Here is a 15,658-nt window from a genome sequence, read left to right as displayed (position 1 = left end):
AGGTGAGGCTGTCCTACCTGCGCAATGCCACAACGACCAGACGAACCACTGCACAATTACACCTCGTTGGCGTTCAATTCAACCCTCTACAACCCAAGATTTGACTGGTCATCAGACTGTCAAGCAACGTCTCTGGAGAATAATAGGCGTTTCTTTCGGCAATGGCCTCCAAGGTGGCTCTAAAGGCGGTCAAGTCTTCATTGGACGCTGGCCAGTACGTGAAAGCGGCCGATCAAGTCGAGGAGTTTCTGAAACAAGATGCCAAAAACCACACAGCATGGCTCTTTCTTGGATTCGCAAGGGAGAAGCTGGGAGAGCTCGACGCCGCAGAGAAGGCAATCTGCAAAGCAGCAGAACTCAAACCACAGGATGCTCAAGCCTATAAAGGGCTGATCACATTGTACGAGAAACAGGGCAGTGCTAGATTGGACCAATATCATGATGTGGCCTTCAAGCTGGCAGAAATCTATGCACAGCAGGAAGACAGAGCGCAATGTCAGAGTGTCATTGATAAGTATGAACTGTTCGCAAAGAAGCATGGTACTCGAGCTCAGTATCGGCGAGCCCTGGAACTGATTCTACCTACTTCACCACTTTATCCAACACTCGAAGGCCGTGTCATGCAACCCAACCTCACGTATCAACGCATTCTTGAGTCAGCAGAAGCGGAGGAGAAAGCATGGATCAATACACAGATAGGCGAAAGAAGAACACGATTAGGGGCCAAGATCGATCAAGTTATCCGTCAAGTCAAGGCAGAAGCCATCACCAAATTCCAGATCGAGGAGAAATATGCCGCGCTAATAGACTGGACAAGAGACGACGATGCACGCCACGACCTTGAACAAAAGCTCTTCCAACGTATGTTCGACAACTTACTCTTCCTTCCCAAAGATGCCAAAGCCACTCAGCGCGACAAAGTCCTCAACATGGCAAATGGCATGGTTATCATCAAGCTTCGCTGTCTGCTGGCCTGGAAGATTGCTCTGGAATGGGTGGACGCCGAAGACTTGGTGGAGTGGGACGTGAACATCTTCCGCGAATTCATCGAGTACTTCCCTGATGATGGTTTAAGCAAGGTCCTGCGTGGATCTCTCGAGAGCAACGCGTCACCATTCCCGCAACCGCCTGTTGAGGAAGCCGACCAGGATGATGTCTCTCAGAAACTAACTGAGGCGGACCAGCTCATCCTCATGAATGAAGGTCTCGAGGACTGTCCGGAGTCTCCTCTGGGTCATCGAATCATGGCTTACACGTACCTACATTTCGAGGATTGGCAAAGCACGGTCGACTCGGCTCGCAAAGCACAGACTCTGTACAAGAACGCAGAACAACAATACGCTTTGGACCTGCAGAACAGTCTCGACGGTGTTAATCTAATACTAGCCAAGGCTCTGATCACTTTCCAATCCCCGCGCCACCACCCCGAAGCAAAAGGCTTGTTCCAAAATATCCTCGAGCGAAAGCCCAAACTCACCGCTGCCCTGTTAGGTATAGGCTTGATCTTTGAGGAGGACGAAGATTATGCGGAAGCTATCAAGTTCTTACAACAAGCTGCAGACCGCGATCCTGATAATGTCAGGATCAAGCTCGAGCTAGCCTGGTGCAGAGCTCAGAATGGAGAACTTGAGGAAGGTCTTGATGAATTGCAAGAGGTGCTGTCCGAACTCGAGTCGCAGAAGAGTCAGGATCTGCCCATGAAGTCGGTCGCGCTTTATCGCATCGCCTACTGTATGTGGCACATCAACACCTCCGCTGCGGCGCGAAAAGACAAGGCCGGCCCATACCAATATCTAATTGCCGCTGTCAAGGCAAACCCCAGCTATGCTCCAGCATATACTCTGCTAGGGATCTACTTCCAGGACTATGGCAAGAGCAAGCAGCGGGCCCGGGTGGCATTACAAAAGGCCTTTGAACTATCCACCTCCGAACTGGAAGCAGCACACAGACTGGCCCAAACGTTTGCGGACAGCGGAGAGTGGGATCTTGTCGAACTTGTCGCCCAGCGAGTGGTTGCATCAGGAAAAGCCAGGCCTGCTCCGGGTTCGAAGAAGAAAGCTTACAGCTGGCCGTATGCTGCACTGGGCGTGGTACAGATGAACAAACAGCACTATTCACAGAGCATAGTATCCTTCCAGGCCGCCCTACGGATCACACCAGATGATTACTATTCTTGGGTTGGTCTGGGTGAAAGTTACCACAATGCCGGGCGTCATGTTGCTGCCACCAAAGCATTTGCGAAAGCCGAGATCATTGGCCATGCCCTGCCACCTGAGGAAACCTGGTTCGCCAAATACATGCTTGCCAATGTCCAGCGGGAGATGGGCTTCTTCGACGAAGCAATCGTAGCATACAAAGACGTCCTCGTCCTCAAACCGGGCGAGTTTGGCGTTCTGATTTCATTGCTGCAAACTATTTCCGAAAGTGCTTGGGCAAAGGTCGGGCTAGGAATGTACGGCGAGGCTGTGAGGCTTGCGAAACAGGCCCTCGAGGTTGCAGCTGAGATCGCCCGGGACAGGAAGGACTTCTTTAACCTCTGGAAGGCCGTTGGTGATTCTTGTTCTGTCCTTGGTCATATGAAGCTCCACGCCGCTGCAAATGATCTCCAGACGGTTGTCGGGTTACTCGAAACCACAGACGATGCTGAATTGAGTGTTTTGGCAGACGTGGACAAGGCCAGCGTCGAACAACTGAAGGCTAATGAAGACGACACCCCCTCCAGTATTGCTGATAGATGGCTTCTTGCTGCCGTTCTCGCGCACAAACGAGCCATCCACGCCTCCTCGACCGATCCTCACGCCCAAGCCGTGTCATGGTACAATCTCGGTTGGGCAGAGTATGACGCATACATTTCTGGCGGCGAGGTGGTCAAGACCAAGGGAAAGAAGCCTCATAGACTCCTCAAAGCAGCAATGAAGTGCTTCAAGAAAGCCATAGAACTGGAGGCCGGCAATTCCGAGTTTTGGAACGCCCTCGGCGTCGTCACCATGACACTCAACCCCAAGGTATCACAGCACTCGTTCGTCCGAAGTCTGCATCTCAGCGAACACAATTCGAGGGCATGGACAAACCTCGGAGTGCTGTATTTGATCAACAATGACAGCCAACTTGCCAACGAGGCCTTCACTAGGGCGCAGTCCGAAGACCCGGAATACGCAGACGCGTGGATTGGGCAAGGCCTGCTGGCAATGCTGTTCGGAAACCTTCAAGAAGCAAGAGGCCTGTTCATGCACGCGTTCGATATCGCAGATGGTTCGGTCCTGCCGGCAAGACGGCATTACGCTCTGTCTGCTTTCGACCATCTGCTCAAAGATCCCGCGCGGTCCCAGGAAGTCAGCGCTCTTTTGCAACCACTGTTTGCCATGCGCCAATACCACACTCAACAACCTTCTGACATGATCGCCACTCATCTGCTGGCGCAGTTTGCCGAACGAGTTGGGGACCATGAGACCAGCGCCGAAACCTTGGTAGAGGTGTGCAATGCCGCCGAGCAGGAATACGAAACCTCCGAGTCGAACGAATACTTGGTTAGATACGCCCAGGCAAAAGCAGATCTCGCTCGTGCGCAACTGGCGTGTGGCGAATACGTTGAAGCCGTGACGAATGCCGAGACTGCTCTGGATCTATCAAGCGACGCAGACGAGCTTGGTCCTGCTTACGCAGAGCCTCGACAGAAATGGAGACTTTCCGCACAGATAAGCGCAGGTCTTGCACACAGCCATCTGAAGCAGACCGAGAAGTCGATCAAGATGTTCGAGGCGGCGCTTAAGGAGTCTAGAGGTGAGCCGGATGTTGTGTGTATGCTCGCACAGGTCCTGTGGGCAAAAGGCGGTCCGGCAGAAAAAGAGGCAGCACGATCACAGCTCTTCGATATTGTAGAGACACACCCAGGTCACGTCCAAGCCGTGGCGCTGTTAGCTGTGACCGGCTTACTGGACGATGACCAGGATGTCCTAGAAGCGGTGGAAGAGGACCTGAAAGCGCTGAGACGTGGTGATGAGGTCGGCGTGCTGGACAAGATACGGGTCAGTAAGATTCTGGCTGGGATTGTCGGATGTCGATCACCCCAAAATCAAGCGAGTGATCAGCCGGCAGTCATTGCGGATGCTCTTAATGGGATCATGCTTGCACCAGGACAGCCGCAAGGCTGGCTCGAACTTGCACAGACTGTTGGAAGCGATGGCGGGCGGGACTATGCTGCGGAGATGGCTGTCCTCAATGCTGAGAGACAGATCCCTCCTGGTGGGAAGCTGTCGGCGACCGATCTGGCCAGAGCGTATGAAGGGACTGGTACGCCCGAGGATCTTCTTAAGGCGAAGATGCTCGCGCCATGGCGGTTAACGATCGCTGCGGAAGCCGCATAAGATCACCGTTTGATATGTCCGAATACTCGAAGTCATGTAGCGATCTCATGGCGAGAACGAGTCTGACTAAATGGACACGAGTTGGCCAATCTGCTGGTCGTCAAGCTGTATGGCCATCGATATGACAGCACCGTTGTCCGTCATTGTGTGGGAAGACACTTTCCTTTCTCTTGCTTCGGCCATGGCGCTTTTTCTTTGCTAACCACGCACAGCGGCACCATTCTCTTCGCCCAACATGGCTATCAGTCTTTGCTTGCGCTCCTCCTTCCACTTCCTATCCCATGCCTCGAGCTTGCCGCCCAACAGCACGCAGTTCTCGGGCGTTAACATTGCCATTCCCCTGCGCACCACGGTTCCCGGTTTAAGGAGGATCTTGCACCCAATAAACATCCCCGGATCTTCCGTTGGTATAGTGTTGGCTCTGGCACCATTCGATGTAGCAGAAGGACGAGCAGCCGACGCAGAGATAGAAAGCCCAATACCTGGAACTCTGACCAGCTCAAACGCCAGGACCTTTGTACCCCTTGCATCCTGTAACAGCAGCTTATGAGGACCTAGACTCAACTTGTTCGGGTTGGCAGCATATCCCGAATTTGCTGTTGCTGTTGACGTTGTTGTTGTTGCTGTAGTTCCGTTCGTTCGACCGGACGGCCTCGCACCAACACCACCACCAGAAGTAGCCGCAGGGTCGATACCACCAGACCCATCGTCTCCCTCCTCCATAACATCGACTGTGCGGATGACTTCTCGACCACGGATCTCCTCGCCATTCTCGACGCGCTCGATCGCCTCGACTTGACTCCACTTACTACTCCCCACGTCGAGGACATCCAGGACCTGCACGATCACGGTTCCTGCGAGCCGGCGTTCTTTGACATTCACGTCGCTCACGTCCGGAGGAAGGACATCCCCTGCGCTTACAGGACGAAGAGAAGTCGTGATGTCGCTGGCGAGAATGCGGAAATGGGCTGTAGATAATAGCGCGGGGAACGGTGGAGGTGTTGGACCGCGGGATGAGAGGAAGTCGGTCAGCCATTGTGGATTGACGGGTAGATTGTGGCGTATTTGGAGGGAGGTGGAGAGTTGCGTGTGTAGGGGATGTGGTGTTGACATTGTTGTTGATTCTGGAGATCTCGCTCTGGAGGAGCTTGATTGTCTCCTATCCAATCCTTTTATTCTGTACTTTCCCGAGATCAGACCCTAAGTAGTCGACCGAGCGAGATCATTTCAAGCTGCCGCGGCATCAAGGGCCTGCCTGTCCAGTATTGAGGGGAGAAGAAAGCCTTTGGCTGAATGGCCTGAGACCGTTGAGTTGTTCGCTACCGTTGAACAGGCATGAATGAGTGTTGGTCTCTCTCTTTGGGATTACTGTGAGACAGCAACATCGGTCGACACACATTTGCATCTCTCATGAAGGGATGACATGGTCTTGGTCGAAATGTTGCTATGTTAAGGAGACGACGGGAAAACTTCGGCACGCGCAAGGCTGCGCCTGCAAGGCTGTCGGCGTCAACCATCGTCTCTACCGCGGACACAAAGTACACGGTCACCCAAGACTCGTCTTCTAGACCACCACGCTTATATACATTCTGTATCCACCTTTCAATCCTCCTCAGCCCTTTGGGAGTATGAAGCATGATATACCATTCCAGCTTGGGATGATGTAGACGTGTACCCCTTAACCTCGCATACATAACTATCTCCTCGCCCATCATGGCCACAATCACGTCCCCACGCAGCGAATCTCCCGCGGTCGGTCTATCTCGAATCACCTCCCCGACACTCCCCAGCGCGAGCGCAAGCGATACACCGACCTCCTCAGTCCGTCCGTCCTTCGAGATCCCGCGATCCAGCACCTCCTCGCCAGCTCCGCAGCAGAATGCAAATGCCGGGCCGACGGCGCATCGACGCAACCGCGCCGCCCTGCGCGACTACTACAACCTGAAAGGCAGGGTCCCCTCCGCCGCCGGCAGCCATACCCAAGGCCAGGACCACAACAACATAAGCCGCACGGTGAGCATAGCCTCCAACGCGTCCGACTCGACCGTGACCACCACGGACCCATCGTCGTCGTACTCATCCTTGACCGCGCGACTGGACGATCCCGACTTCGACGCCGAAGCCTATGTGTCGGAGCTGCTCAAGACCGCCGGGTTGCGGGATATCCTGAAGACGGAGGGCACGCTGGTCAGCGAGATCCGGAACCTCGATGGCGAGCGGAAAGCTTTGGTCTACGACAACTACAGCAAACTCATCAAGGCGGTGGGCACGATCGCCGAGATGCAGAAGGGCATGCATAAGCGGGAGCAAGGGGACAAGGACAAGCTAAGCGCCCTGGGAGTAGGGTTGGCCATTCAGACTGGGCAAGCCCCGACACCGGGTCTGGATGGGGTAGAGAAACTGGCGGCGAAATTGGACGGGCTGCTCGAAATGGTCAAGGAGTTGGCCCCAGCTACAGATGTAGATCGGACGAAACAGGTCATGCAGGCGAGGAGGACGATCAAGCAGAGACAGACCGTCAAGTGGGCGTTGGATGCGCCTTTGCGGCTGCAGACGATGCTGGACCATGGCCGCAAGGACGAGGCTGTCAACGAGTATAAATCCGTCGTGGAGTTGTTGGATCAGTGGAAGGGCGTTGGTGGGGTGGACGATCTACGAGTCAAATGTGACAAAGTCATGCACGCCACGGCGTCGTCAAGTGGTGAGGAGCAGGCACAGCGTGATGGGGTCGACAAGTCGGGTTGAACTGAGCTGCTTTCCCGCAACGCTACCTTTGTTGCCAGGTCTTCCTGTTGCGCCGCGACGTGTGGTGAAGGTCCTCTGCCACAAGCCAATGTCAGGCGTCTGGTCGAGGGCTTCCAACGCCCTCAGTGTACCGGTTGTGCCAACATCTGAATCCTATCAGGGGATCAGCTCGACATGTCTGGACCGCCAAATGCCGGATCCGAATGGGCTACTTTGGCAAGGCAGCGTCGTCCCTTTGATAGCGGACACGGTACCCCCACACGAAACTACAATGAATGCCCTCCCACTCCCAGTTGGGGATCCTGTGCGGCCAAATCAGAAAGGCTGTGCTGTCCAAGACCAATCCTCTGTCCAAAAGGGATATTTCGACATCCTAGGCCTAGAGGACCACCACACAATGCTAGTGCGTCGAGACTCCATGCTACTCGGCTTGCACGGCAGATCCGGAGTGTCCATGGAGGTCGGGGCAGTGGGGGAAGAGAGAGAGAGCGAGCATACCCCTTCTTACGGACATCGGGAAGAAATGATGATCGACCAGGTGTCCAAAAGACCCGTTTCCCTGATGGGGACGGACTACTTCCAACAACCAACCTCCTGTTTCCTTTGCCGAGCGGGCTGGACAGTCCTTGCTTGTTTCGATCAGTAACCACTCGGGCTGGCCAGAGTCATGGCTAAGCGAATTGCATATAGTTTCAATTTCAAACTTTCGCAAACAATCGCAACCCGAGTTTGATGGCTGACAGACATGTGGCCGATCGACTTGATGCCGCTGGGGCTCGAGCATACACCTGACGCAACTGATGGGCAGGTACTGCGCCATCGTACATTGCCGTTGATCACCTCGAGTGTGCTGAATAGAACCGCTCACTGTCCAAGGCAACCATTTAACCAATTATAATATCTCCGCTCAACTGATATGTCACGATGGGAAGCCTGTCTCTTTTGACCGGAGCCTGAGCCTACAGGGACAGACGATCAAGAATACAAAAGGACATGTCGTCACTTTTAGACTTTTCAAATTCTAGTCTCTGATGTCTTGATGAGTTGGTTGATACTACCTGGGTAGGTACCATTTAAGGTAACGAAGAGGAGAAATGATACGTACTTATTAGATTTAGTATCGATCCTGATTCAACCTCAAACCTCACTCCTCACTACCGGTACCGGACTGGATTGGCGGGCTCAAAGCAAGCTGAGAGAAGTCGACTGATCAGCATAAGCGGCATCATCAGTTCCAGCGACTTTATCAGCAAGTCCATATCTGTCTCTTTATCTCTGTCGACGTTGCTGTTGATGTTGATGTTGATGTCGGTGTCTGTATGGATGATGTATCCATGTCTTGTACCAAACATTTGCGCCTCTCGCAAGATCTTCTTGAACGAAGAGTATACCAGGGGTTTTGTTTTTCAAAAAAGACAAAGAACAAACCCTTACCAGTTTCTTCGCTGCGGAGGTGGATGATAAGCCTCTGGACCTCCCCTCCACTCGTGTTCCTGAACCGGTTATCATGTCAACACTCAACAACTGGCCAGATACCTTAAGTTTGGACCACAAAGACAGGTCCCCTCCCCTGCTGATGACTCAGACACGTCCATGCAGGGTCTTGCCTACCTAGTATCTCCCACCCTGACCATGTTCCAGGGACGGCCCTTGTAGTCTGTAGTTTTCAACAACATAGGGCTTTGTCCAGAAAGGCCCCAAAGCTTAGAAGAACTTTGTTGCGGTGGGCCAAAGGGCCTGAAAGTTGCAGGTGGGTCGAATTTGGGCATAAGTACCTACCGAGAAACCCAGAAGAAGGTTTCACAAACACAAATCCCTCGGGAGGGGTGGTCGCCTCAGCTGAAAGAAAAGCGTGCGTAGACAACGGACATGCCGTAGCGGTAGCGGTAGAGGTAGCGCATCGGGAATGGTTTCGGGTCCGTCTGGCCGACTAAAAATGACACTTCGTTCTTCGTCGGACACTTTTTAGAGTGGCAACCAAGAACGGCCATATGCCGGGCCGTAAGAACCTTGAAAGGAAAGTGGGAAACCATCGCTACCGGGCATTGAGCGGACGCGGAAGATAAACCGCTTCAACGAAACCAGGGTCCAGCTGTCCTTCCTGCCAGTAAGCCAGTCAGCCACTGGTAGCATTGAGCAACTTTGATGATGTGTAAACGATGAAACGTAGCTGCAATTCGGAGTTTCAACGGACCAAACAAACAGCAGTCGAGAGAGGAGAGAGAGAGAGAGAGAGAGAAAGAGAGAGAGAGAGAGAGAAAGAGAGAGAGAGAGAGAGTCGTGGTCCCACACTGCTCGTCGAGGCCGGGGTGAAAGGTAAGGGAGCACCATGACAAAACAAAGCCTTGGGTGAAGCAACTTTCTGACTCAGCCAGAGGGGAGAGACCTCTTGGGTATTTAGTGTAGACGGACTGACCATAGAGAGACCGGCCGACAAAGAGACACGAATAGTCAACAGCACCCTCGGGCGTGCAGTGGCCCTGAATCAGGGTCGGGTCAGGTCAAGGGTCAGCATCAGCATCAGAATCCAGGGTATATCAACTTAAGATCTGATTAGGCAGTACCTTAGTTGTAGTCAGAAGTACCTTACCAGATCAGCCACTGCATCAGTTTGACAAGTCATCACGAATGGACTGGTGGAGCTTGTCCTTGGGCGTTCTCAGGTCTCGTGTCAAGCGTCAACCGTATCTCACTGCACGCAGAACCAACCTTACCTTAGGTACAACCCCATGGAGTAAGAGTCCCAGGACTGGAAAAAGCAACTGGCGCAGGATTCGTCCTTTGGTGAGTGAGCATCTCACGTCCTCTCCTTGTAGAGGTAGAGGTAGACGCAACGAGCAACGAGCAAATGATGACAGATCAACCATGATTCAGCCTCAAGGCTGGCTGTTCTTTTATGCCTAGATTGCCTAAGATACCTAGGTAGAATAGATGGGATGACTGGACGCTGTCAGACTTCGGTTAGCAGAATAAGGAAGTGCTCAACGACGATGGACCGGGGTGGTAGAGCTCAACGTGGACACATGGTAAGAGCCTCAAGGGTTGAATGGTGTAGCGAAGGGGTCAAGATGAGATGAGATGAGATACGATAGCATGGATGAGTAAGAGGAGAGTCTGAAACCACAAGCATTATGCGATATTGAAATGACCAGACAAGATTCCATGTGACGAAGTTTTGAGATCCAAGCTGTAATACAACACTGATTCGCCGGTACAAGTCATTTGAATTGACCAATTAGATACCTTGTAGGTACACACCTCAAGTTGTGCGGGCGATTATGCGTAGATATTATTGCCCCGAGTTATGTCAACAACCTTCAACCGCGCACTCTCCTTCGGTTCGACATGTCGCCCGATAAGCTTGCAACACTGCATTGCAGGTGCACTAGCATAAAGGTTGTGAACCTACCTATACTCTGTATAGTAGTAGGGTACCTGGACCTTAGTACACATCCTGGTAGCCTGAAGTAATCTCGGTCGTCGGATTACGTAGGAATTGTAAATGCGCGGAGCCGAATCGAGGGCTCTGACGATGGTCGTACGATATTCGATATTAGCTGCTTATCAGTTATCACAATAGACACCCAGTACTAACGAGTAGTAGTGTCAGGCTGCAGTACCTGCCTGACTGCATCAGATCTCCTCACAGACTCACCATATTCATTCGTTATCATTAATTCATCAATTCATTATTATGCAATTTGAGTTTCTCAGTGGCTTGCTATAGAACCCGTGCAAGCGCCAGTCCATGGACTGACCGAAGATGATCGACAGCAATATTGACAGTGCACCCACCACCCCCATCTCCCAAGAAGTTACTACGTACTGAACAAAAACAATAACATCATCATCATCATCATCATCATCATCATCATCATCATCATTACCATCAATATCGAGTTATCAGTTTGTTGGCGTTGATCTGGAAAAGAGCGGCTGGGGCCTGGATTCTCATCCTGCCATGACAGGGATTATGAAGATACGATACCGACAGCAACAACAATGATACCGAAGAGCATAGTGCCTGTCGGGTAAGGAGTCTTGACTTCTTGTCTTCCTTCTTGGAATATTGGCATCCAACCAACTCACAGACCGTTCTCGTAGGTTACTAAACTAAGGTAGTAGTGAGGAGTATAGAACGCCTGACTTCTTGAACTCTTCCCAGCAAGACATGATTACGACGCCGACGAGGCTTTGCGCGGGGCAAATGCATTGGCGCCTAGGAGGGATTCGTATTCGAGTTGGCGCCTTGGATAAGTAGAAAGAGAGAAGCGTACTAGTAGTGTGGCCTAATAATAAATATCATACCTACGAACTCGAACCCAGGAAGTCGCCAATGCCGAATACGTGGATGCATAAAAATCGTACAGCTTGAACACGGGACGAACCTCGACACTTCTTTGCCGACAAGCAGAATTGTACCTACCTAGTATCGTTCGTACAAAGCATCAGAGGATACAGGCTACGTAAGACGGAGAGACTCCTAAGTCCGTCCGTCGGCTTTGACTGCAGTGGTGCCTTGAAACTGGGTTGTCTGATCCGTCAGCATAAAGATAATACTCGGGCATTTCGAGGCTGCGCATTCAAGGTTGCCATCATCGATACAGAGTATGTCGAGCAGTGGTGACTACAGCTAACACACGTCTAGAATTGCTGACCTGAGCTCAGGATCGTGCCTTCGAGGAAAAGATGAAAATGAAAAGAGAAGAGGCAACAGGGACAGAGGCGGGCATGGCGCCTATATGCAAGACCGTACCACTATGGTAGTGGTCGACGTCGCCTCCCCAGCTATGAGGATCCCAAGACTTGGCCGCACAGAGTAAGCATTTCCGACGGCAGATGCCAGTTTGATGGATATGGGTACATACTACACTACTAGTAGTAGGTAAGCAATATGATACCCACAACTTACCTTAGGTAAGTGGGTAGATAGCTTAGGTATCTCATGAGGTTGGTTTTCCTATACTGTTAACAGCTGGCCAGTGCCAGGGCAGCGTTCAAATCAGCGACTGGGTTGGATCCCCTGGGAAATCGGCACGGCGCGAGCGTGGTTTTTAATTCATTTGCGGCACTCTCGATGGAGAATTTAGAGGGCGGGGGTTTCGTAAATTTATATTTTCTTCGCGCCCGCTGTGGGCAAAAGGAAAAAAAGGGTCAAAAGGGTCGAATGGGGAATTGATATGGAGCCCTGCCCTGTCCTGTCTTGCCCTTGCTTTAACGCTGTGTCGGTAATAATGGGCCACTGTATCGGGTGGAGCATATCGAAATTTATGGGAATTGCGATTCGAGAGACCCAGATGTTGTTCTTTTTTGAACGGGAAAAGAAAAAAAACATACCGCAAGTCTGGTTGCCAGGAGTGGAAATAGATACTCCTACTATACTACCACACACTGCATGAGATTGTCGACTCGGCGCCATGTCCGTTTCCATATAGAAGGGCGCACGAGCGTTCTTAGGAAATGCAGTGTGGGTAGACTGGAGACGACAGGTGAAGTGCAGGGGTTACTACGTACGTATTAATTAGCTTGACCCAAGGTGTGAGTGGAAGTCAAGATGATAGAGTATTTCTTGTTGGTAGATAGGTGATGGGTATAAAGGTAGCTAGGTGATAGGTATGAAGGTAGCTAGGTAGGTAGCTATCTTAGGTAGGGATGTTTTTTTTGGCATATACCGAATGAAACCCAGCTCTTGTGGTCTCTGAAGTCTGATCTCGAGAGCTCGATAGACAAGCCCGGTTGATGCGTGTCGCTACAGAGTATCGACATGATCTGTCTTGTCCCGGGTCCCGTGTCATCGTGAGCATCGATCAAGTCATGGAAGCGGACTCTCAAGTCATGGTTTCCAAGCGGTCGCTATTCGATCTTGTCGATAAATACCGACCTTTCACAGCGACCCTTGGGTTTGGGCATCCTCTTCGAAGTGCTCACTACCACCCTGCCGAAGTCATCCTCCTCCCCATGGTTATTTTCCCTTTTAACCATTCGTCATGCTTTCCATGCCTTGTGGACCGTCCTTGACCCCCAGAGTTGGCCACGTTTCAACAACACCTGGTTCCGCCACTCAGGGACATTGACGGCGTTGACATAGCGGGCGGCTTCGACACAGAACCCAGCCCGCGGTCCCCGAGCCGGAGTCTCCGCGGTGGCCGGAGCATTGATATACCTGCCGGTATAGAACTGGAAGGACGGCTCGGTGCTGAAGATATCCAAATGCAACTTCGTGCCGGGATGGTTGGCACTGATCAGCGGCTTGAGCGGTCTCTGTCGCGTATCCAAGGGAATGTCGGCCGCATCCGTGTCCACAATGAAACAGTGGTCGATGTCCGGCTCGGTGGCGCCCAGCACGAAAGGCTTGCCTGCCTCGATGCCGGGGAAGTCCTCGATCAGACCCAGAGGAATGTCGGTGTCGTCGACAGGCAAGTGTTTGGATGTGTGGAGTGTGACTTGTGTTCCTTCAATGGTAGGACCGTCGGTGATGTTGAAGTAGCTGTGCAGATGGAGAGCAGAAGTGGTTAGTTTGTATGTACTGTATACTAAACCGAAGCGATCGTCTGCCAATCCCGTGAAGATTCAATGTTCCGGACAGCACCCCCTTAGGAATGCTTGTACTTTGTTTAGGATGGGATGGATATAAGGACAAACAAAAACGTACCCATGATTGGTGACGTTGACAACCGTTTCCTCGCATTCAGACCCAATCAGCTCGACTTCATACTCGGTCTCCAGGACCGTCTTGGACAAGCCGTCTTCATCTTCCGTCCACGCGGTATACCAGACCCGGAGCTCAACGGTTCCAGGATACCCCTCCTCTCCGTCCGGCGAGACATAGGTAAACAACACTCCTTCCTTGCCGTTTCGGTTCACCGGTTTGGGGCCGTTGAATTTCTTCTTGCCCCAGCCTGACGTGCCGCCATGTAAGTGGTTTGGCCCATTGTTGGCCGCGAGTTTATAGGGTTTGCCATTGGCCCTGAAATCGGCGTTCTTGATGCGATTGGCCACGCGACCAATCGTCTCTCCGAAGAAAGGTGAGGTCGCGTATGGTTCTGGGTTGGGATATCCGAGAACGATGTTGTGGCCGGCGACTTTGAATTTCTGGATGATGGCACCTTGGGGAAGGAAAGAGAAGCCGGAGTCTGAGTCTGACGCCATGATCGTTATCTCAAGATCGAGGGTGTTGATTGTCAATGTAAGTACATTCCAGACCGTGAAGAAGTGATGATGACAGAAGACAATCCTGGAATCAACCTGAAGTCATCACAAAAAGGAGCTGCCTGTTGGTTGTGGTTGTGGTTGTAGCTGTTGGACAGCAAGACACCGGGTGGTTCAAGGTCATTTTTGCATTTATCCGGGGCCATGACTTGGATTTTGCCGGAGCTGAGGCTGAATGAGCCGCCACAAACCTGTGATGCATGGGTAGGGAAACCTTTTCCACTGCGAGACGGATGAACTCCCATGGAGATACCTGGTATGATTCAACTGGCAGTATACTTCAGTATACCTACTTACAGTGTGAAAGAGCTGCGTCCTGTCAACAGAGATGATGACCGTCATGACCACAAGAGTCCGCAAGGCTCTGGTGGGGTAAAATCAATCATACCGCAATACCAGACTTACCTACTCATTCTCTCCGAAAATGACATGAAGTGATTCAGAAACAAACCAGTACAGAGATACAGATACCAGGTCTAGTATCTGGTAACTCTGCTCAACAGCTGAGGATCGCGATACCGGTTAGTCTTCCGCTTCAAGCAAGCTACCGACACGGTCCCGCGAGAGGAAGGTCAGGACGAAGACGAAGACAAAGCAGACTCCCTCTTCCTGTTTCTCCCCTTGACCTTGTCCACGCTCTATTGTCTACAGAGCCGAGATTTCACCTTTCGTGGCTCTACCATCAAGATGATCCTACCGCCGGAATTGCAATATCGCGCAAAGACTCGATGATCATCGCTCATCGCTCATCGATCATCGTCATTCCATCATGGTGAAGCAAGCTGGCATCCACTATCCCGACACCCCCAAGCTCCAAGACTTAAACTACCGCGCGCCGTATCCGAAACGGGATCCGGATCCCTTGTTTATGTCAGAATCTTCCCGCCCTGACTAACGAAGGACCCCGGCACCGATCTTCCTCTCGCTTGGATGTTTATCGCCGGACGTATCGCTATTCCTAGGCGTTGCTGTTTCCGATATCTGCCCTGACATCTGATATCTAATACCTAAGCTCCTGTTATTGATGAAACAAGACTTTCTAAGCGGCGACGAAGTTGCCAACGAACCAACCAAGCTTGTCTGCTTGTCTGCTTGGCTACTTGTCTGCTCGTGTGCTCATCTACTCGTCCCCGTAACGAGACAATCAGTGACTTCGTCGCTTAAATGCGATCAACAAATATCCAACCAGGCCTGGCCCTGGCCTGAAATTACCCTGTATGAGATGCAGTGTATCCTGCATTATTTACTCTGTCCCTGTCCCTGTCCCTGTCTTGACAGACCTATCAATCAGTCAATCAATCAATCACAAGGCTATCAACAAACTCCCCTCCTCCCTTCTC

General features: G+C 51.9%; 4 protein-coding genes across 4 annotated transcripts; 2 read left to right on the top strand and 2 right to left on the bottom strand.

Annotated features, from left to right (window-relative positions):
• Positions 1-161: 161 nt before the first annotated feature.
• A1O1_03075 (uncharacterized protein) lies at positions 162-4,364 on the top strand (the record flags this gene model as incomplete). Its single annotated transcript, XM_007723982.1, has 1 exon — positions 162-4,364. The coding sequence occupies one exon, from the start codon at positions 162-164 to the stop codon at positions 4,362-4,364; it is 4,203 nt and encodes a 1,400-aa protein (XP_007722172.1).
• Positions 4,365-4,562: 198 nt separating this feature from the next.
• On the bottom strand, positions 4,563-5,477 carry A1O1_03074 (uncharacterized protein; the record flags this gene model as incomplete). Its single annotated transcript, XM_007723981.1, has 1 exon — positions 4,563-5,477. One exon carries the CDS (start codon positions 5,475-5,477, stop codon positions 4,563-4,565), a length of 915 nt encoding a protein of 304 aa, XP_007722171.1.
• A 600-nt stretch (positions 5,478-6,077) lies between these two features.
• On the top strand, positions 6,078-7,109 carry A1O1_03073 (uncharacterized protein; the record flags this gene model as incomplete). The annotated part of the gene is made up of 1 exon (XM_007723980.1): positions 6,078-7,109. The coding sequence occupies one exon, from the start codon at positions 6,078-6,080 to the stop codon at positions 7,107-7,109; it is 1,032 nt and encodes a 343-aa protein (XP_007722170.1).
• Positions 7,110-13,094: 5,985 nt separating this feature from the next.
• On the bottom strand, positions 13,095-14,258 carry A1O1_03072 (aldose 1-epimerase; the record flags this gene model as incomplete). Its single annotated transcript, XM_007723979.1, has 2 exons — positions 13,095-13,596; positions 13,762-14,258. 2 exons carry the CDS (start codon positions 14,256-14,258, stop codon positions 13,095-13,097), a joined length of 999 nt encoding a protein of 332 aa, XP_007722169.1.
• Between the last annotated feature and the right edge of the window lie 1,400 nt (positions 14,259-15,658).

The sequence above is a fragment of the Capronia coronata genome (assembly GCF_000585585.1).
Source record: "Capronia coronata CBS 617.96 chromosome Unknown acBCG-supercont1.2, whole genome shotgun sequence".
Lineage (NCBI taxonomy): Eukaryota > Fungi > Ascomycota > Eurotiomycetes > Chaetothyriales > Herpotrichiellaceae > Capronia > Capronia coronata.
This window is presented reverse-complemented; position numbering and strand designations above follow the sequence as displayed.